The sequence below is a fragment of the Microtus pennsylvanicus genome, chromosome 13 (assembly GCF_037038515.1).
Source record: "Microtus pennsylvanicus isolate mMicPen1 chromosome 13, mMicPen1.hap1, whole genome shotgun sequence".
Classification (NCBI taxonomy): domain Eukaryota; kingdom Metazoa; phylum Chordata; class Mammalia; order Rodentia; family Cricetidae; genus Microtus; species Microtus pennsylvanicus.
In genome coordinates this window covers 69,452,165-69,475,680 of record NC_134591.1, presented here as the reverse complement: position 1 = coordinate 69,475,680, position 23,516 = coordinate 69,452,165, and the positions used below count along the sequence as shown (strand labels likewise).

General features: G+C 42.7%; 1 protein-coding gene across 21 annotated transcripts in view; it reads right to left on the bottom strand.

Annotated features, from left to right (window-relative positions):
- Eif4g3 (eukaryotic translation initiation factor 4 gamma 3) overlaps nucleotides 1-23,516 on the bottom strand; it is a 226,727-nt gene that overhangs the window by 51,084 nt on the left and 152,127 nt on the right. For all 21 annotated transcript variants that reach the window (XR_012907440.1, XM_075945434.1, XM_075945413.1 and 18 more), the window contains 4 exons: nucleotides 12,713-12,801; nucleotides 7,048-7,294; nucleotides 3,684-3,817; nucleotides 2,158-2,277 (listed from right to left, as the gene is read on the bottom strand). Coding sequence is in view for 20 of the 21 variants with exons in the window: in XM_075945434.1 (XP_075801549.1) it covers nucleotides 2,158-2,277; nucleotides 3,684-3,817; nucleotides 7,048-7,294; nucleotides 12,713-12,801 (590 nt within the window). In the remaining variant the exon portion in view is untranslated. The remainder of the gene's footprint in view (nucleotides 1-2,157; nucleotides 2,278-3,683; nucleotides 3,818-7,047; nucleotides 7,295-12,712; nucleotides 12,802-23,516) is intronic.

Below are 23,516 nucleotides of genomic sequence, written 5' to 3'. Positions count from 1 at the left end.
AATACGGTCTCAAAAAGTAAGGTCAACTGTGATACGGAAGGGCACTAGATATGGAACTCAGTGCCATATCTAGTGACCATGGGCACATACCCTGTCACACATGTGCACCATACACACATGGACCCCATACAACAAAAACTTTTATCTGAAGATAGTCACTTACAAAGACTACTGCAAACACCAGTGAGCAGACCTCGAGACTATAACCTGCACCATCTCTCCACACGCTTCATTCAATTCCCAGAGAAAGTCACCCTGAGGTTAAAAGGTCACACACAAGGCAAACTGATATCTGAGCTTCTGTGAACCTGGAAAGCTGAATGTCACAGGCCCCAAGTCACATTGTCCTGGCTCCCGTATTATGCCATTTATTGTCCATCTCCGTGTTTGACCTAAAATCCCTGGGACCATTAGGCAATTCTCTTGGCATTTACTCACAAAGCGCTAGCTTCCACTAGCAGAGGGGCTAAGAATGTCATCCTACAGCCTGTGAGGCCCGAGGCCACAATTTCCCTGCTTGGTTATAATTCCCTACCTAAAATCTCCACCAGTATATTTGAAGAATGATACTCTTTTGCTGTTAGTACAGAAAGTCACAGAACTGCTACTAAGTTAGAATATGATATTTGACGAAACCTGGATCTGTTTTCCTGGGCCTTGACCACTCATACTTGGCTCTGGGATAAACTCTTACTGGAGTTTAAGATGAGAGCTGCAGTTTCCACTGACACTATAAATCATCAAATTTAAAGTATGTATTAAAAAAATATATATTTAAATATATATATTTAAAGAATATATATATTCTTTAAAAACAGTTCCATATCGTGAATGACTTACATCCCACCCATCCATGTACATATATAATTTTTTTTTTTTTTTTTGGTTTTTCGAGACAGGGTTTCACTGTGGCTTTGGAGCCTGTCCTGGAACTAGCTCTGTAGACCAGGCTGGTCTCGAACTCACAGAGATCCGCCTGCCTCTGCCTCCCGAGTGCTGGGATTAAAGGCGTGCGCCACCATCGCCCGGCTTGTACATATATAATTTGAACCCACACATGGGATCCTGTTCCGTGATTATGACAGACTGAAAACGAGGTGCAGGGGTGATAGGTGAGCACTATCATGTCTACACCTGGCTTTTCACATGAGTTCCATTCTAGGAACTGAACTTAGGCCCTCAGGTTTAGTGGTAAGCACTTTACCAACTAAGCACCTCTCTCTATTCATTTTCTGTTTTCACTATTTTACAAGATACAGCTTGTCCTCAACTTACACAGCTTCTTCTGGTTCAACTATTGGAAAACAATGAAAAAGCTGGGAATAAAAACTGGGAAGGTACATGGCAAGGAGGCACCTTAATCTGTAACATTCAGGAGTGACTTATGGACAATACTGAGCAAAACGGGAGTAGCACAGATGTCACCAGCCAGAGAATAACCAATCATCCCAGACATCTGCAGCTCTGCGAAGAAGTAAGCAGGGGCAAGTGTGATGCCCAGCGCAGATCCCCTGGGGATGCCAACTCCTCCTCAGAAAAGCCTGCCACTGTGTATATGACAACCTGTAGGTTAACAGTACTACACTTGTCATTTGTCTAAATTTCGACTTCATGGCCTAGAGTAAATAAGAGCAAACAAAAACTACATCACCACAGACATGTCTAAAAAATAAAATAAAAAGATCCAGTCAGTACACCCCTATAGCTAAACTCTTTAGGGGTGACACAGACATCACCACCAGTGGAGTGCAGCCTGGGGCTGTGCTCATTTCCAAAACTGGCAATCCATGCCTGCTCTGTACTTAGTAAATCTGAGGAAACAAAGTCAGAGAGGATAAGCTGAGTGTCACTAGACACTCTAGGTGACCGTGATGTCTCAGAATCCTACCAAGGTTGGTGCTACAGCAAAAGTATGTGCAGGCCACTTCAAAAGAGAAGTCAGAGACAAAGACCAGACCAACTCAGTACAAAAAAAGGCATGCAGCGGTGCATTGTGTTTTTCTTTGGTATTCATAAGGACGCTATGGAGGGTTGTTTTTGCCTCTTCTACTTCTTGATCACAGGACTCAACATACAATGACACCACTTCCTGTCCTCAGACAAGATGTCTACCACAGCTTTCTAACTGACTCGGTTGTTGTAGGAAGAGGCACTTACAGGCACGCCTCTTCCGCCAGGCGTATGCCTTCCAAAATCTGCAAAGGCTGGGGTGAAGTCGGGTCCGCGAGGCAAAATGCGAGGGTCCAGGGTTCGCATTGGCAATCTGGGCTGGTTGATCTGCACACATGAAGAAGCACAGAAAAGCTTAAAGCACACAAGTTCCCGTTCATTCAGGGCCAGAAAGTTACCACAGACTTTTGTGATGCTGTAAGCTGACGAGGTAAGTCCTGGACTCTCCACCAAAGGAATTAGCTCCTGAGCCACTAGGATGTCAGTGGCTGTCTCCAGGGACGATCGGCATTAGACCTGTGAGGCGAGGGTTTTACCCATGCTTCACCCCATGCCCTTACTCTCTTTTTTAAATAAACAGCCCTGATTTTAATAATTTTCACCATGCACCATATAAACCAAATATAAAGAGGAAGGAAGCTGGGGCTGGGGAGACAGTTCAATGGTTAGAGCACTTGCTGCCCTTGCAGAAGACTGGGGTTTAGTTCCCAGCACCCACGTGACAGTTCACAACATCTGGAACTCTAGGCCTAGGGGATCTGATACCCTCTTCTTGCCTGTAAGGACGTTAGGCAAACACGTGATACACATACAATCATGCTGGCAAAATCCCACAGACATAAAGTTAAGAAATACATACTAAAAATTCAAAATAGGAGGGATGTCTATCTAAATGCAAAGGTCTAGGGACTTTAATCACTTTAAGTAACTATTAAGATAATTTTTTTATATACAATATCTGAATTATGTCGCCTGCCAGTGAAGCATCATTTTGTAACTATCTCCTCGGGTTTCTGACCCCTCCTTGTTGCTACCATATCAAAGTTTAGAACCCGGGAAAGAGCTCTATGAATGCAGCCTTGTCTCCTCCACCTCACAGAAGGTTTTATCCCATCACTAGAAGAATAAACAATAAACAGACACATTAATACAGTCTTAAAAACCAACACTCAGGGCTCAGTAGTTAAGGGCACTTATTCCTGCAGCAGACCAGGGTTCAGTTACCAGCACCTACACAGTGTGGCTCACAAGTATCCTCAACCCCAGTTCCAGGGAATCTCTGACACCCTTTTCTGACCTCACTGGGCACTGGAAGCATACATGCAAGTGAAACACTCATACACATAAAATTTAAAAGAAAAAAATCAGTACTGAAGAAGGGGCCTAAACATGCTTTTCAATATACTAAAGAAGAAAGTAATTGCCGGGGCGGTGGTTGTGCACGCCTTTAATCCCAGCACTTGGGAGGCAGAGGCAGGCGGATCTCTGTGAGTTCGAGACCAGCCTGGTCTACAGAGCTAGTTCCAGGACAGGCTCCAAAGCCACAGAGAAACCCTGTCTCGAAAAACCAAAAAAAAAAAAAAAAAAGAAAGTAATTTGGGAACACCTAGTTCTCAAGCATTGCATGTGGTCCTTGGATGCTTATGATCAAGCATTTCCCTAAGAGCTGCTCATACTGCACCTGCCACACAAGCACTCAGACCACCTGGCTTTCTTGCGAGCATGCGGCTTACCTTATCGAGAACCACGTCGCTGATGGGAGGCAGCCCCTCTGGTTTTTGGATACAGGGAGGCATATACTGGAAGTCCAGTAGGAACTCCCTGTCATATTGCTTCTTGCCTTCGGTATCCACAGGCTTCCAGGACTCTAAAAGAGCATCATAAGCAGAAACCGTTTGTCCAAACCTGTTTCAACACCTCAAGGAAACAAAGGAGCCAGCTAAAAAGCCAGCACAGGATGACAGCTGAAAGAATGAACACTCCAAACCAGTCTTGGCTCTTTCAAAGTTAGGAAAGCCAAAGCAAGGAGCAAGCACTTTCTACACATGCCCACGAGAACCTCTGACAGTCTCATAAGGACATACAGTAGTGCTTTTAGTAAATAAACCTTAAGCCAAGAAGACCGTAGGAATCGGGTAAGATGTAGTTTCCTGGGAACATGGTCGGCATATGGTTGGTTGCTCACATAAAAATGTTATTTTAGAGAAAAGAAAAGGTAAATAAAAAGACACAAAACAAAAACAATTTGCTTCAGACAATGAAAATCTAGTCAGCTGAACAGAGATTTTCTTCTTTGTCTTCAGCTTAATTTGAAGAAAGCTGAGGGTACCCACACCCTTCCTCTACAACACCCTGACTTACAGGTTCTCTGAGTGAAGATGTCATTGTGTGTTTGGAAACAGTGTGTCACTATGGAGTTCAGCTCAGACTTCTGGGGCTAAAGTGTGAACCACCAGGACTGTCTTAGCTCTCATCTTTATTAGGAAATTTGAATTAGCAGTTTGCCATAGAATTCACCTTCCTTTTTTTTTTTCAGGCTGGCCTCGAACTCGTGATCCTCCTGCCTCTACCTCCTTCAGCAAATCCTACTGGCGTGCGCCACCACAACCGGCTAGAATTCACCTTTCTATTTGTACTATATAAACTATATAACCTCACCCTTGTAAAAAAAAATCAGTTAAAACATTTAATTATGTGTATGTATGTGTCTGTGTGTGGGATTGTGCCCATGGGAGCAGGGCCTGCAGAGGCCAGAAGAGGGAATAGGATCCCCTAGATACAGGCAGTTGTGAGTTGTTTGAGGTTAAGGCTGGGAATTGAACTCTGGTCTATTGTATGATCAGTATGTGCTTTTAAGGGTGTAGCCATTTCCAGACCCCTGACCTTACCTTTATTATGTAAAATTAGAAAAATTCTATATGAAATTTTATTGGACATTAAAAGCAAACCATTATCTTCTTCTCTCCTTTCCTTCTTTGACAAAACTCATTGAAAACAAGCCCCAGGCTGTAGTGGTGGTGGTGGACGCCTTTAATCCCGACATTCAGGAGGCAGAGGCAGGCGGATCTGAGTCTGAGGACATCCTGGTCTACAAAACAAGTTCCAGGGCTGGAGATATGGCTCAGTGGTTAAGAGCATTGCCTGCTCTTCCAAGGGTCCTGAGTTCAATTCCCAGCAACCACATGGTGGCTCACAACCATCTGTAATGAGGTCTTGTGCCCTCTTCTGGCCTGCAGACATATACACAGACAGACTATTGTATGCATAATAAATAAATATTTAAAAAAAAAAACAAGTTCCAGGACAGCCAAGGATACAAAGAGAAACCCTGAGGGGAAGAAGAACAGAATCAAGTCCCAGATCATGCCAGTGTAGCAATCTATTTTTTATTAATTAATTTATTAAACATTAGGTAATTTATTGGGTCCTAGGATTAAACTGCCCCATTCCCAACCATTACTGCTACACACTGGATTACAAAGTCAAAGGATGTCAGAGAGCTGGACCCTGCACCTGGGCAATGACAGTACTGTCATCACAATTTGTGAAGAACAGGCTGGTGGTCACCGTCAGTGTTTAGTGATCTGGTATAAGACTGTACCTGAAATACTGTTCCTGAAGTTTAAAAAGAAGTTTTTAGGCAAATGGATTTTTTTGTTTAATAGTTACAAAATTCAATGTGCAGTACAAATGTAATACCATGATTTCAAAAAGCCCGCCCACAGCAGTGGTACCATACACAACAGGCCACTTGGGGAAGTATATGCATGTAATCCCAGTTCTTCTGGAGGCTGAGGCACAAGGACTGCAAGCCAAGGTCAGCCTGGAATACAGAGTGAGTTCTGTTGTAGCCTGGGTGACATCATGGCAGACAGTCTCAAAAGTGAAAAGAAAAATAGAGCTGCAACACAGCTGAGTGGTAGAACATTTTTCAAGCATTAAAAACTAGATAAAAATTTAAAAAATTAGTACTTCAAGGTGGGAAATATAGGCTAGTCGCTTCCAAACATTCCGGACTACACAAATGTTCACAGGACCTGGGGGAAGTGAGAGGAAGGAGCTGGAGAGTTGATATGATCAAGATGCATTGTATGTGTTTATTAATTTGCCCAAGAATAAATAATCATTTTTAAAAAGTCAGGAGTGGTGGACGGTGCCTATAATCAATCTCTCGTTAGGCTGAGGCAGGAAGATCGACAAGTATGAGGACAGACTGGGCTACATAACTAGATCTTGACTCAAATAAATTAATGAAGAAATAAGGATTTCATGAAGTTAAAAATAGAACTAAAGTAAGTTTCTCAGAGCTATACTTACTTCTACGACAAAAAAAAAAACATAGCAACATTTTTCATTTATTATGCTTTGTAATTTTACTGCTTATTGCTCTGCAATTGCAGCCTGTACACGGAGTTAAATGCAGCGGTTTGAAAAGCCCTGGCCTGGGTTATCTCCAAGTCTCACATGTTTACATTCTAACTCTGCAACTTTACTTTGCACTGGGAGTGGAAGAAAACCTTTCACCAATCCCAAACTTCATGCAAGGAGCCACCTCTCCACACGCTGACAAGGCCCTCCATAATGTCCCACAGCAATTAGGCGTGCAGTGGTTACTGAGGTGCTGAGACCAGATCAAACCTCCGTCATGCCAGGACAGGATCTGTATGCACCCACGGTGTCCGGCTGTGAGTGAGACCCTCCAGAGCTCATGACCTCAACTCTGCAGCACCTCCTCGCTATGCAAGTCCACTCTACCTGGCTGGTCTGTACAAGCATTCAGTCACTAAGAGTCAGTTCAGTCAGGGGAAAACAGACTCTCGGGGTACTGCTTATCACTACAATATAATACCCATTTGACCAGCGCAAAGAGAAAAGCCCCGTTTCCTCAAGCTGCACTGCAGATTCCCATTGGCTGCTGCTCTCGGGCAGTAAGGTTTGGAGTGGACTCTAGATTTACTAGTCACTAAGCGCCATATTAGGCTAACCTATCTGTCCTGTAAATCTTACTTTAGAATGAGTATTTCTCTGTGGAGACATCTCCTTAAGACAACGCAGGAGGAAACCATGAAAGGACACAGGAAGCCAGGGCCAACTTACCTGCTTTAAATGGTAAGGTGATCCCATCCCCAGAACTATCAGTAGAGCCTGAATTGGCGTCACCTCCTTCCCCCTCAGAAGTACTCTCGGCACCATTGCGTAGAGGCTCAGCTTCTTCTCCATTTTCTTCCCCAGCTTTCACTCTTTTCAGGGCAGAGGGGTCTCTCTCAAAGTGAAGCCCTTGGTTCATTTTATCTTGCTCAGGTTCAAGTACTCTGTCATCTGGAAGCTCCTCTTCAGTTTTAGGCTGGAGCACAAGGCAACACAGAACTCACATGAAATATACATAACAAAAGCATACACTACTCCATCAAAACAAAAATAATACAACACAGGGAAACATGCTACTCAAGCTGAGTATCTGGACTCAGCACACGGCATAAGAACCATTTCATCAGTTACCACACGACAGACAATTCAGACAGCTATTGAAATGCTTCAAGCTGGGGCCGACGGAAGCTAAATGTAGTAAAGGTTTCGTGAGAGAACTGCTAACTCGCTCTCTCTCTCTCCTTTTTTTGAGACAGGGTTTCTCTGTGTGTAGTACTGGCTGTCTTCCTAACTCACTATATAGACCAGGCTGGAAATCAAGAATACTCCTGCCTCTGCCTCCCAAGTAGACCATCCCCAGCTAAGAATTACTAATTGTTAAAAGCTTATGGCCATGAAAGAATCCAGGTCAGAAATCTAAGCAAGTATGTTCCTCTTGCTACCATAATTCATCACATATCAAAAGACACTACAGGCAGAGGCTCATACACGCCTCTAGCTTTGAAACAGTATTGGGGAATTGAACTAGAGTCCTATAATCATACTCTACTTTACAAAGAGGCCATAGGTAGTTAAAAATCTGTTGTTGGAATCCAAGAGCATATATAAAGAATACACATACACAAGAATCATTTACAGAAAAAAAATCTCAGAACAGTGTCTTTCTGGGAGTCTATAGGCCAGGAGAAACTATTATTCCTTGGTTCATTCCTACCAAAAGTCTTGGTGTTGAGCAAGATGTCAAAGGTCTTCATGAGCAGCTGAACTCTTGAGCCAGCGCTCTCTGTGAAGTGAAGTGTCTGGTAAAGGGGGTACCCTGAATACAGGCCTTCCTAACCAGCACTCACAAGGAAGGGGTTCCGACAGAAGGTACTTGGCAGATAAGCAATGGAGCTGCTGCAACAGCACACTGTCCTGCACACAGGGTGCCTTACCTTATCTGATTCACGTTAAATCAATTTTGTTAAACTCAAACATTTTTACTTTATCAATTAAGTATTGAAAAATACTAGCAATGTTTTCCTACAATATAGCAGATAACAAGGAAAGACATATTTTAGCATTTTATCAATAGATATGGATGATCTAAAAGACCTACACCTGCCGAGTGGTGGCGCACACCTTTAATCCTAGTAATTGGGAGGCAGATCTCTGTGAGTTTGAGGCTAGCCTGGTCTACAGAGCAAGTTCCACGACAGATGCCAAAGCTATACAGAGAAATCCTGTCTCAACAAAACAAAACAGAAACAAAAGACAACAACAACAAAAGACCTACACCTACATAACACACTACCACTTACTATTCAAGGTCATCCTAGCTACATAGAAAACTCTCTAAAATCAGTAGCAGGTGTCATGCAGAGACTTGAGGGCTAGTCTGTGATCTATGAAACACTGTCTCAAAACAAAAAAGCAAGCAAGCAATCTAAACTCTCAAATGTAGGTATCAACTTCTAAGAAAACAGACTGGAAATGATTTTTTTTCAAGGAGGCCACTTTCAACTTTTGCAAAAAGAAGACTGGGTGAAGCTAATGGTTAAGAGAAGGGCCTCAGTTCCATGCACCTGGCACTTTAGCATGCTCTGAGTACACTGACAATGATCTTGAGGTACAACTTTCCACTTCAGTGCAGGTCATCCAGGAGATTCCACTGCTGCAGCTTCCAGCAGGGGGAACCACAGGCTCTATCACTAGACGATATCACTATTTTTCCCTCCTCCCCCACAACAGTCTGGCTGTTCTGGAACTAGCTCTTGTAGACCAGGCTGGCCTTGAATTTACAAAGATCCTGTCTCTGCCTCCCTCCTAAATTCTGGGATTAAAGACATGTAGCACCACCCCCTGGTCTATATCATAGTTTTAAAAATTCTTACTTAAGACCTTGTGGGAGAACTGTCTACATTCTGTCAACCATGTTTCAAATAAACGCTGATTGGCCAGGCAGGAAATATAGGCGAGAAAACCAGACAGGAAGTAGAAATGACGTAATGAGAACAGAAGAATTCTGGGAAGGAGGAAGTTGATTCCTCCCACTCCTGCCCAGACCACTGAAGCAACAGGATGTGATCTGCCCCACTGAAAAAAGGTACTGAGCCACATGGCTAATATAGATCAGAAAAATGGGTTAATCAAGATGTGAGAGTTAGCCAGTGAGAGGCTAGAGCTAATGGGCCAATCAGCTTATAATTTATGGAGACCTATGTGTGATTTTCTTTGGGGCTAAACAGGTGTGGGGTACTGGGCAGTACAAAAAACACAAACAAGCTGCCCCGTTCATGTAAAGTGTAGAGGTGAAAGTCATTTCCTAAAACCAGAAGCAGGCAATCATGTACAAACACAGACCTGACACTTGGAAATTCAATTTGTAACCACAAAAGAAGCACAAGACAGCTGTGGCATGAATAGTAAGCCCCAATGTAAGGAGGATACAGAATCACTGAGGAGACCATCTTGCTGATCCTTAAGGAGCAATTTTAAAGTATTTTCTTTCCCTCCTATTTATTTATTTGTTTGTTTACTTATTTATTTATGGTTATTTAAAGACAAGCTTTCTCTGTATAGGCCTTACTGTCCTGGAACACACACTATCACTCTATAGCTCAGGCTGGCCTCGAACTCAGGAGGTCCACCTGTGTGTGCCACCAAATGAGTGTATTTTCATGTACATTTTTAGGGCTGTAAATGACTGAACAAAACATTTGTATGAACACCAATATGTAGTCCCACATTAACTATTCCTTAACTATATTATTTTTAAAGGCCGAGAAAATAATGTATGAAAGGGTGAGACTACCTGTGAAAATTAAGGTAAAAGCAGCTAGTATTTAATACACTGCTCTCATGATTGTTATATTAGGAAAGCACAGGACTACAATTCCTGAATGAAGACTATATGAAAAGGAGAAAATATTTTAAAAATTATAAAAATATTTCATTTCTGTGAGTGTGTATGTGCACATTCATGTGGATGCAGTACCCATGGGGTCCAGAAGAAGTCATCAATCCCTAAAACTGGAGTTATAGGCAGTGAACCCATCACCCACTACGGATGCTAGGGTGTTCTGAAAGAGCAGCCCATTCTCTCACCCCTCTAGCCTCACTACTTACAATTTTACACTGTGTAATTAGAGAGTAAGTGGCTGCTTCGCAAGGAACCAAAGCAGTTTTCACATCCCCACAGCATGACAAAACAGGGCTACAACAAACTCTTGCCCACAGTCTGGTTCTGGCTCGCAAACTGCTTTCATAAATTGTGCAAATTAAGGATAATTTTTATTCTTGCTACGATTGCTATACCAAAAAGAGCATGTGTCTTTTAAATACAAATTCCAATTTCAATACACATTAATAAGTTTACTGGAACACAACCACATTTCATCACTGACACAGTGTGTACACTGTGTGGCCTCAAGGGTTGTGGTGGGAATATTAGTATCACAACCTTTTAAAAGGAAGAGGTCCTGACCCACACTAAAGAAAACAATGAGTATGTGAAGGTTTATCCCTTCAGTATTCAGTAACTCTTAGAAATGGGTCCAGAGCACAACATGAAAAGAGTAAACTAAAGTGAATGAGCTAAACCCGGTGACGTCTCCAGAGGAACCCACGTGCGCCGCTCAAGCCTTACCCGGACTGTGTGTGACTCCCCAGCCTCTAGGAAGTATCTTATCCTCTGCAGGAACATCATTTTCAAAGCAAGCTTCAAGGCAGGAACCAACTAGTTATACCTCTCTAACCTAGTGCTAAATCTTGTCCCTCAGCAGCACAATGATGTCACATCCATACACCTTTTTAGTGGTTGCTAGGGAACTCACTGTGACATCAACAGAGCGCCGTGGAAGGAAAATAATAGGACTGCAGAAGCAACAAAGGATACAGTTAGCTTTGTGAACAAGACCAAGTTTTTCATAGAAACAATGGCCTCATAGAATTATCGGAAAGCTGCCTTAGGCAGCGAGAAGCCTCCTCAGGCAACACTTGCCTTGAAAGGCTGATGACATGAATTGGATCCCCAGAATCCACACAAAGGTGGAAGAAAGACCTGACTCCAAGGGGCTGTTTTATGACACATGGAACATGACATAAATGCAGGTACACAAACACAAGCTGACTCAATGGAGTGAGGCTGAGAATCTCTCCCCCCAATCCAAGTCTAAGTTGTAAATATGCCGCCTTCCTTTAGAAAAATACAGCAACCCTAAAATGTAAACATATTGTATCTTCAGTAACATGTAAGAACGAAAGAGTTTAAGGGACTATCAAAAAAGCCATCTGGGAATGTCCACTACGAAGTGCTAGGCACAAGGAACCCCAGGGCACAGAAAGGCATATCACTGGAACTCAGTGACCAGCCCAGCTAACTCATCTCCAGGTTTAGTGGCGACGGACTAGAAAGTTATGGATGAGGTGACAGAGTAAGACATCCAATATGGACGGTTTATACACATCTAATGTACATGCATGTACCTCAATATACAGATTCAAACAAATGTAGATGTATCACACACAACACACAAAACAACAAATAAAAGCACAAAAAAAATCCTAAATATACAGTTCCTAACTAGGAAGAATCGAGCAAACTTAACTATTTATAAGAAATATTTTTACAGAAGAGCAACAATTATTCAAGGAAATCAAACATGTTATCAAAAGTCTTAAAAACAACCCCCCCTCCCGACATTAGATTTTTAGCTTGATAAACCAAGATCTGATTGGAAAATGTTATCTCAAGAAAGCCAAATGTTGCAAGGTGGTGGTGGTGCACACCTTTAATCCCACCCAGTACTCAGGAGGCAGAGGCAGTTCGACGCCAGCCTGGTCTACAGAGTGAGTTTCAGGAGAACCAGGGCTACACAGAGAAACCCTGTCTCAAAATGACAACAAAAAAAATTCCCCAAACAAACAAACAAACAAAAAAGAAAGTGGGGGCTGGAGAGATGGCTCAAAGTTTAAGAGCACTGACTGCTCTTCCAGAGGTACTGAGTTCAATTCCTAGCAACCACATGGTGGCTCACAACCATCTATAATGAGATCTGGTGCCCTCTTCTGGCCTGCAGGCATACATGGAGGCTGAACACTGTACACAATGAATAAATAAATAAATAAATATATATATATATATATATATATATTTTTTTTTTAAAAGAAAGAGGGCTGGAGAGATGGCTCAGAGGTTAAGAGCATTGCCTGCTCTTCCAAAGGTCCTGAGTTCAATTCCCAGCAACCACATGGTGGCTCACAACCACCTCTAATGGGGTCTGGTGCCCTCTGTTGGCCTGCAGGCATACACATGGAATATTGTACACTAAATAAATAAATAAGAAACAAACAAACATGTCTTCATGAAATGACATCACTGGTCTTGGAGAAGCTCAAAGGGGCTATCACTCACCTCTGCCTCTGCATCTAACACCTCATCCGGGGTTCGGGTTCGCTCTTTCACTTTCTTCCATGTCTTTGGTGCAGTGGTGATGGTTTGCACTGAAATACAAGATCAGTTCTGTTACTTACCTCTGCAGTCTGCTGGGGACTGACACGTAAAACATCCTTGCATTCAAACCCAGCAGCACAGAGAAAATCACCTATGTTCAGGAGCCAGATGACGGCCAAGTGAACACTCATATGGCAGTAGCCTCACTAATGCAATGTAAGGTAAGTGTGTTAGACACAGCTCAGCTTTCCACTGGTGGCATGTGATTCAGAAGGGATGGAACACCCTTAATCTAAAACTTCAGAACCTAAAGTTTTGTTTTGGGTGGTTATTTTTGAGGCAAGAGCTCACCATGATGAGCTGGTTGGCCTGCAACTCTATGTAGACCAGACAGATCCTGAACTGAGAGAGATCTACCTGCCTCTGCCTCCAGAGTCTGAAGCAGCTGGACTTTCAGTTAGAGACACTCCTCTAGTCGTGTCTGCACATGCACTTCTGAACTACAAAGCTGAGGTCTGAAAGGCTGAAGTTCCCAGCACATCAGATCACGGTGACACAGACCGGCAGGAGAGCTAAGTCTAAACCCGAGTCTGGTCTTACTAGGCAAATGTGTGATCTTGAGAAATCCCCAGTAGAGGTCAGCTAAGACAAGGTGTTCCTTGAGATTCGGGCTCCGAAAGCTCTCTGTGCAAGGTTTTTCTATGGGAGGCAGCAGTGACCAACATCCACCTTCATCTAAGATCAATGTCAATGGCCAAGACTTTTATGGTGCTGGGGAAAACTGACCATAAAGGTAACTTTTTCCAAGTATTCCTATTGGATCAAAATTCTAAATGGAAGATTGAGTTCACAAAGGCTTTTCTCTTATTGTTGTTATTTGTGGTGGTGTGGAGGACTAAAGACAGAAACACAGCCATAAAAGAAATAAAATATTCATTAGACTTATGGATCTCTCACAGATTCCACGTCTGTGTCAATACACGGATATGAATTTATCTACAATTTAGTCATCATAGGGTGAGCAGAAAATGTTAGAAGGTCCAAGGGCCACTAAAGAGGACTAAAGATAGGCGGAATTTTGAATTAAGGAAAGTCACTTAACAGAAACACAAGCAGAGTACACAAGCCCAGAGTAGAAGGGCTCCACGTCTCCATGGCTGTACTGTGAACACACAAACTGTTTAGGATCGTCAACATTCTCAAAATCACTCCGCCACCACACACATGCTACCGTCACTGCAGGAACGTGACGGCAGACCTCAGGTCCATTTACCTTTAATCTCTTTTTCTTCAGGGATCACACTCAGCAAAAAAATATTATGCCAGCTATTGTTTTTCTTTTGTGGCCCATATGAAATAAAACATTTGGTCAGGGTATAGAAGTTGTGGGGATATATATTCTGGAGTTACCTGTTTCTCGTGGGTCTTTTGGTCTGACATAGACACAGCCTATTTAAAACAATTCTCCAGAATGGTTTTGGTTTTCATTTTGCTTTCACCCTACTAAGAGATACAGAGTTTGAAAAAATCTTAGTATTTTAGGTTTCATTTATTTTAATATTGGCCTGAACTCGGTCCTAAATTCCATTCAAGGAAAAGGCAAGGACATTTGAAGGATGATTTTTTTTTTGTGGGAGGGAACTAAATATAAGCTCAGAAATAGTTTTCTATAAACAACACAAAACATGAAAACCTATCAGTGATTTCTTCCAATAAGCTATGAAATACACTTAAATCTAATAAGCAGCAGAAATTGATACTAATAACTGGTAGCTGCCTTGTTCAACTGGCTAAAAAGTTACTGAATCTGAGGCAGTAAGTTGTGGCGCACTGGAGTGGGAAGTCAATGAAAGAGATACCCCTTCCTTCTGAAAAACCGAGTGCTGCTCACGGAAGACTGCTCTTCCATTCTACCATGACTGATGGGGTGGAGCAAAATGCAGGAGTGAGAAGCTATCAGCTCTGGAGGGAAGAAGTTAGGAGGAGAGGCAGAGCTGTAAGCTCAGATCCCAGGACTTGGTAAACTAGGCTCAGGAAGGTGCTACAGTTGACAGGGCCTCGGGCTGTCGCTATTCTGGTCCCCTGCAGTGCGGACACTAGACAAGACCCAACAGGCTGTGGAAAAGAGGCGAACTGTTATCGTCTGCGCTATCAACAGTGCATCAGGCCCCACACATGCTACATTGGTAAGCCGCACCAGCAGTCTGAAAGAAGCATTTGAGACATTTCCCAGACAAGGATGGGGGGTCTCCACTCTTGTGCCAACACTGTACAGGCAATAGAAACCCTGAGGTGTTCCTAGTCATATAAGCCTAGACATGCCCAGCTTTTCCCTTTAAGAATGACATGTCTACAGGCATGCATAATCAAAACATAAAATACTAAGTAACACAGATGACCCATGCAACATTATCATCCCATCCTTCTCCACACTGTTACATGGTCAGAGGAAAACTATTTTCTTTTCAGAGTTTTCCATGAAGTGACTCACTGACAACCATGAGAACTTAAGGGAACACAGGAACATAACCAGCAGATGTTCAGAAGACTGTCTTATCTGGAGGTTTGGAATAGAAATTAGAGGTGGAATTAAAGCAGGCATACTCCCAGTTACCCAGGCACACAATTCAGACCCTATATAATATTGTGCCACATTGGCTGGGTCAAAGAAAGCCTAGAGCACACGCATCTTCCCAGTGCCTAAAAAAGGTGTAAGAACAAGTTGGACTTGTGTTTTAACACATTCCTCACATAGTCTCTACTAGAGACAAGCTGCATTCTTCCAGAAAACTGTCTTCATCCAGTGTGGTGGTGCACACAATTGATCCCAATATTCTGAAGGCAGTGGAAGGCAGATCTCAATGAGTATGAAGTCAGCCTGGTCTACAGAGTGATGTCTAGGCCATCCAAGGCTATATAGTGAGACCCCCCATTACAAAAAACAAAAACAACAATCATAACAAAAAAAGAATTAAGTATCTTTACAAAACCTAGGAGATAAACTTTGTCAGTGAAGTCAAAACTAGGTAAATGCAAAAACCCATACAACTGCTGATGTTTATTAAACCCATGTGCTAAGTTAGGATTCCTATTACTGTGAAAAGACAGCATGGCTACAGCAACTTTCATAAAGGAAAATATTTAACTGAGGTGGGGTTTTATGGTTATCATCATGGTGGGGAACATGGCAGCACAAAGGCAGGCGTAGCGCTGGAGAAGGAGCTGCTGCTACAAGCTGACTGGAATGTAATAGAAATGATCTGAGGTACTGGGAATAGCTTGAGCATAGGAGACCTCAAATCCCACACCCAAAGTGACACACTTTCTCCAACAAGGCCAACTCTACACCAACAAAGCCACAACAGCCTCATAGTGCCACTCCCTTTGGGGGTATTTTCTTTCAAACCAATATACCATGTGTTACTGTTTCTGTTACTATTACCTTGAGACAAATATGGCTGAAATGGCTTTAACCTTACTGTATGACCAAAGATGACTTGGATCTACCTGTCATCCACTAAGCATGGCCAAATTTATTATTAATGACCTTTCCCAAAGCTCGAGACAGTTAAAATGGTGAGCAAAACTAAAGTGTTGGCTCTCCGATAGATCCAGCCAAGAACAACTAAGAGCCTGGCTTATTCTGTATCCCAAGAAGACAGGTGGTTGAAATCATGACATTTTTTCTCCTGGAGTATTATGCTCCATAGAACAAACCCCAAATACCTGAGCTTCCCAATTAGTTGGACAGGTCAATGACACGACCAAAGACCAGAGCAAAATCAATTGAAGGAACTAGTATTTTGGTTTGTGTTTAGTTTTATTTAAAAATTTGTTTATTTTTATTTAAGTGTATGAGTGTTTTGCCTGCATGTATGTATGTGCACTACACGTGTGCCTAGTTTCTTCGGAGGCCTAAAGAGGATACCAGATACCATGGAACTAGAGTTAAAAAACCTGTGTTCTGCTGGCCTGGCCTCTGGGTGGCCAACCGTGGGAAAACACCTCCAGAGGCTGTAGTCAGAGCCCTGAGGTACCTTTTTTAAAAAAAGTATTTAAAGAAGCTCAAACCTTAGAGCAAATCATTATATACCCCAAGGAACCTTTTCTATAGTCTCATGGCAAAGTACTTGGCTTCTTGGTCTCCACGCTCTCCATCCACACCTGGAGATAGGCTCTCATTATGTAGCTTTCACTGGCTTAAAACTCTGGGTAGACCAGGCTGGCCTTGAGCTCACAGAAATCCAGGCCTGGCTCTGGTTTCTTCCTAATAGATCTAGTGTCTTGGCTCTAGCATCCCAAGTCCCTGACTCACCAAAACCATCAATGCTGTTTTAGGAATTTTGCTTTGATTTTGCTGCCAATTCTCACTCTCGACTTGTCTAGAAAAAGCTGGCTATAACCATGCCACAGCAGGAATGCTACATCTAGGAACTTCCTCCTGAAGGCCAATTAGTGACCTTTCAATTAGATCAGAGTCTCAGGGCATGTGCAAAATAGAAAAAAAAAATTTGATGCAATATGTAACAAACATTCCCCCAAATTCTCATCCTTATGGCAAAACCTACAAGCCTACCCTTGACTGTGTGTGTGTACTGAGAACAGTGTTCCACTCTCTACACTAATACCACAACTGCCCTCCAAGCCCTGCGCACAACATTCTGGGGGCTCTTCTAAAGTCACCCACATTCCTTTCCCAAATGCGTAAGAGCCAAGCAGGAGGAAATCACAGCAACAACTTTACTTTGCATCACAACTTTTCTATTATACTCTGTCAGACTATCTGTGAGGGAAAATATGAACAAAACAACCCGAGGCAATGAAATTGTCAACTGAAGCAGAGGAATCTGTTATGGTGGCCAAGAAGCAGACAGGAGAACAGTAGCAATTGCTGGTTCTCCCCTTCATCTCCTTCCACTGAACCTGGGCCCTTGGCAGGCCTTTCCTCGTTAGCTAACCTTCTCTAGGAATGTGTTCAACCCAGCAATGGGCTCTACTCATCTCCAAGACACTCTGCACAGTTGAGAGCACAGTAAATATTATCCAGCAGAGTCCAGAAGCCTGACTCATGCACTTCAGACACGATCCTTTGCAAGATGGGGGAAGGGAGAGGGTCAACCATAAGGCACAACGCTGAAAGCCATTTCATCCTGAAGTATCACAGGGATTTTGGCCAATTTTCTCTCTGTCATTTGGAAATAACAGCTGCAGGGCGGTAGGGCACACCTTTAATCCCAGCACGTGGGAGGCAGAGGCAGATGGATCTCTGTGACTTTGAGGCCACTCAGGTCTACAAAGCAAGTTCTAGGACAGCGAGGGTTATTAAACAGAAAAATTCCATTTGATTGTTGTTCTTAATAATAACAAAAACCGGGAGTCAGAAATATGGAGGGGTTAATGAAAGATCAGAGAAGTAGAGTAGCCAACCACCAAAGAGTTCTTACCTCTTACCTCTCTTACCAATGCTCAGACCAAAGAGGTCTCTACAAATCCTCAGACTGCATGCTCTGACCGAATCCTCAGATTGTACCTGAGCTCCTGTCTCCTCCCGCCTTATATTCCTCTCTCCTTCCAGCCACAGCATTCCTGTCTCCACTTCCCTAGTGCTTGCATTAAAGGTGTGGGATCCCAAGTGCTGGAATCACCTTTGTGGAAGATGTTTCTCTTTTAGACTCAATCCTGTGTAGCCCAAGGTAGCCTTGAACTCAGAGATCCATCTGCCTCTAAATCCTGGGATTAAAGGTGAGTGCCACCACTGCCTGGCTTCTATGACTAACTAGTGTCTTACCTCTGCACTCTGATCTTCAGACAATCTTTCTTTGTTAGAACACAAACAAAATAGCACTACACCTATCTCAAAACAAACAAACAAAAAAACCCCCATAAAGATAGAAATAACAGTTACATGTATATTTCATGTTTAGTTTACAGTCTGGCTATTTTTTTTATTAAATTTTTAAAATTAAACAAGAATCTAAACCTTTAATGTATTGGACTTTTGTGGAAAGTTCCAACAAACCAACCGCCAAAATTACTACATATTCACTGTAGGGTGAAAAGGGCCAAGGAAAAACACCCTGCCCCTGAGTAGACTCAAACATGGGCTTGAAATCCCACCAATCCCTAGCCACCCTGAAAGTTCTAGGCCCACAAAAAATCCTATATAAGCTCCAAATCCTGTTCAATTTGCTGCTGTTTCTCACCCTAGAAGTAGTCACGCTCCTGGAATTTTCCTTCCCAATAAATCTCTTGAAGCGGTTTGTTGTGTGTGTGTGACACTTTTGCCAGATTGGAGCCCAGCTTTAGCATTTGCCCAAAGCCAGGCCAAAGCAGAGCTGTTACACTCCATTAACACTTTCTCCTAGTGAGCCGAGATCTAACACTTGGCAGGAGCACGACCTTCACTGGGGAAACCCTCCCCTGCTGGAGTAGAGCTCTTACACCTGCATTGGGGAAACCTTTCCCTGGAGCAGAGCTGTAAGCGCCAGGCTTACATGACTTTGTGGTGTTCTTTGGCTCCCAGCGGCTAGGACACCTTGCTAATCAGAACAACAATGCTAACATTGGCTCCACCGAATGGGCCTTAACCTTAGCTTATATTAATAGCTAAGGTTTCAGATGTAATAGGCAGTGAGAAGACCTGAGAGCTAAAGGTACATGACTAAGAAAACGGAGTCATTTAATTAAGAGCAAAGGAACAGGAGGTGGCTCTGATGAAGGCATCTGCCACTAAGCAAGATAACCTGAATTCAATTCATGAGTCCCACAAGGTGGAAGGAAAAAAAATCAATTCCCACAAGCTGTCCTGACAGCCAAAGTGTTGCACACATGTGTGCACTGACAGAAATGCACAGAATAAAATGTTAAAAAGACAGTAAAAAGTAGGAACAGAATGGAATGTTGGACTGGCCTATGCAAAGTTCATATCAATATGAAGTTAACAGGCTTGCACATCCAGGGGCTCTGATGAGCCACTGTTGGTGGCAGGTCCTAGAATCCAGAACATTCCCTACGTCAGCACCATCAATCTACACAAAATCGTGTCCTTACTCCTTTCCATAGGACCCATTCTACACCTGCATCCCAGGGATATACATTTTATCAGGATTAACACACAGGGTCAAGAAGCAGCCTCCATAGCTTTGTCTCCCTGTCACAATGGGACTTCTCACCCAGGTACCAGGCTCTAGCAACTACCTGTCTGTCATAAAGACCTGAGTTGTGCTTTTCATTTGAAGAGAAGCAACTAACAGAAGGTCACTGCAATTCAGGATGAACAAGGTTGGTCCCTGACGAGATGGCTGAAGTAAGGGAAACTACAGTTTAGGGAATGGTACATGGTAGTTGATGTAGTACAACTTCATGGTTAAGACCAGCATGGACACAGGGAGCTCAAAGCCATGTTGGCCTACACAGAAAAAAAAAGCTTGCTGCAAGAAGGCAAGTGCCACCACTGCTACCATCACTTACGGTAGCTACAGCCACCAATTATCAGCACAAAATACAAGTATGTCAGAGTTACATCAAACTAATTTTTAATTTACTCATTTAGCTGACTTGAGCATAGCTCATGGAGGTCAGAGGACAAGGAGCTTGTCCTTGTCTTTCAGCATGTGGATTCAAGTGGAAGCCAGGTCGCTTGGTCAGGGCTGCAGATTCTTAGGTTCTGAGGTCTTTCTCAGGAACTTCCCAGGGAACTCAGCCCAGCACTAGCTTTAATAATGAAGTGGTTTTGCTGCTTTTCTGTGTTCCTGTAAATTCTTTAGACTGTGAAGAGACTTCACTCTCTTGTCGCAATCTGGTAATAAGAATTAGGAGTGTGGCTGCCAGGCGAGCCTCAATTACAGAAGGATGCTTTTCCGCCTTTCCACTCTCTAGAATCGGTGTGCATTCCCCTCTAGTTTGGACCAGTGTGTTCAGAGTACAGGGTTCAGGGCTCAAGTGACATAAAAATGAGAAAGCATTTCATCTGCTGAAGAGGGGCAACTCATTGTCACAGGCGTATACATAAACAGAGTAGAATGTTCCAGCAATGGAACTCTCACAGAGTTCCTACCCTAGACACCTGGCTTTCAACCCTTCTCACCATCCTTTTCTCCTCATTTGTTTTCCTCTTAGCTCTCTGCCCTTCGGTCAGCACTAAATCAAGTCCTCATACTCCCAACCTCTGGGCCTCTACCAGGTTTCTTTAGGCAGTGTAAATTATTTTGTCCTCCCCAGTGACATTTTTGTTTGTTTCAGAAATTCCCATGGGATTCTAGAGAAAAAAAATATCGATTTATCTTGGAAACAAGGATAATATGGGTGAGAAAAGAGAAATTTTATAGTGAAGACTGCAGGGCATGATGGCAAATGTCTTTGATTCCAGCACTGTGGAGGCAGAGGCAGGTGGCTCTCTGTGAGTTTGAGGCTAACCTAGTCTATATTGTAAATTCCAGGACAGCAAGGGCTTGTCTAAAACAAGACAAGAACACCCACCACAAATGGCGACTGCATAGATAACTGCAAAGAATCTCATCAATGGGGAGATGCATGAACGCTGCCTGGGAGAGAAGCACTCAGGATGCTGCCTCTGAGGCTCCTGTGAGGTTGGTAACTGCTTCATGTTCAGTTTAAAGCTTTTCAGGGCTGAGCTTCGGAAACAAAAATAGGATAATAAAAATGAAAGGTTCAGCCTTATGTTCTACCAAAAATAGATAACTAGATCTAACTAAGAGTTTTTACTTCTTGCTCTAACATTATTCCTCAGTAAGGCTAATTAATGGGTGACATCTAGGTGAATTCTATTGATGTTTTCAATAAACACCTCGTATTTTCTATTTTTAAATTTTGCTAATTTTATCTTCATTTTTTCCCTTCCTTTGAATTTAATAATAGTTTCTGAAGGTGGATGCTGAGACCAAAACTATGAAGATATTATTCTTTCAAAATATATACAATTATTGGTTTAAATTTCTATCTAGTTGGGTGGTGGTGGCACACACCTTTAATCCCAGCACTCAGGAGACAGAGGCAGATGGATCTCTGAAGTTGAGGCCAGTCCAGTCTACAGAGTTCCAGGACAGCTAGGTCTACATAAAGACCTTTCTTAAAAAACCAAAACAAAATACATTTTTTTCCATCTAAATAATCAGCACTGCAATATACTATGCAGAATAATATCACTCAAAATGCTCATATCACAGCCCTACGACATCATGTATGGCAGTGCCCTTACAGATGTAAAATCAAGCATCTTCAGATGGACAGGATGCCCATTATCGCCACGTAACCAAAAAGGCGTTTTAAGGTAAAGGAGGCAGGAGGACCGAGGGAGATGTGTGCAGGAGGACTGCACAGCAGGAAACAGTAACTGAGAAAGCAAAGGACAGGCTCCCCCATGAGAACCCCAGAGATCTGGGCCTCTGGGAAGCTCCCGTGCATGCCATTGTGGACTTCTGACCCACAAAATTGTAAGATAATAAATACCCACTGTTCATAATAAATTTACAACAGCTGCTGTAAAACAGCATGAAAAACATTCCAGAAAACCTGCCATGCTGGGTTTTCATTCTGCTACAGATGAAAATGTTTGTACACTTCCCTTTGGCTTTTCCTCTGACCTACCAGGAAGTAATGGTGCCTGGATTCTAAGTGCTGGAAAGAATTGCAGAAGTGGTTTTCTCGATGATTTCCAAACTAAATTGCTCCATGGCAAGAGAGAACACCTGCTCTAACTTAAAGCTTAAGGAATTTAAGATACTGATTGTGCTCGTAGGACAGAGGACAGCTTGCGGCAGCTGGTTCTCCACCATATGGTCTCTGGAGGGAAGCAGTCATCAGTCTTGGCGACACATACCTTTAACCATTGAGCCAACTTACAGGTCCAACTAGAACACTTAATTAAGACTTTTTAGCCTGGAAGTGGTGACGCATGTCTTTAATCCCAGCACTTGGCAGACAGATCTCTGTGAGTTCGAGGCCAACCTGTTCTGTAAGAGCTAGTTTCAGGACAGGCTCCAAAGCTACAGCAAAACCCTATCTCCAACAAAACAAAACACAACAAACAAAGAAACAAACAAGAGACTTTTTAAATGAACCGAAACGAAGTCCATCTTGGTAAATTTGTCATGTGCACTTGAAAAGAATGTATAACACATGTTTTAAGGCTTTCCCACTAGAATTTCTTTTTAATTTATTTTATGCATTGGTGTTTTGCCTGCATGTTTGTCTGTGTGAGGGTGTCAGATTCCTTGCAACTAGAGTTTCAGACAGTCATGAGCTGCCTTGTGGGTACTGGGACTTGAACATGGGTCTTCTGGAAGAACAGTCAGTGCTCTTAACCCGAGCCATCTCTCCACCCCTCATATTAGAGTTTCGGGGTTTTTTTTTGTTTTAAGTCCAAATAATTAAACTTGACAGAGTAGCCTGCTCTTTTTTCTACACCATTTCTGTCTTTCGTTTTGCTGGTCTTGTCAAGTCTGTGTATTCCCTTCCTGTCAATTCGTGGTCTCCACAGTCTGGACATAATGAAACAGTGACAATAACAGCACAGACAAGGACAACTGGTTCAATCAGACCGTAAGGTATGGGTAAACAGGACCTCTGTGTCTCTTCATCTTGAGTTATGTCTTTTCAACTAACTTACTGGAAAATTCTACCAAATATTTGAGGGAAAAAACAAGTATGCAGTTCTATTTCATCCTAGGAGGTCATTACATAAATATATAAATATGACAATTAGCCAGAAACAACACTGGCATGAATTTAGATGCAAGAATAAAAA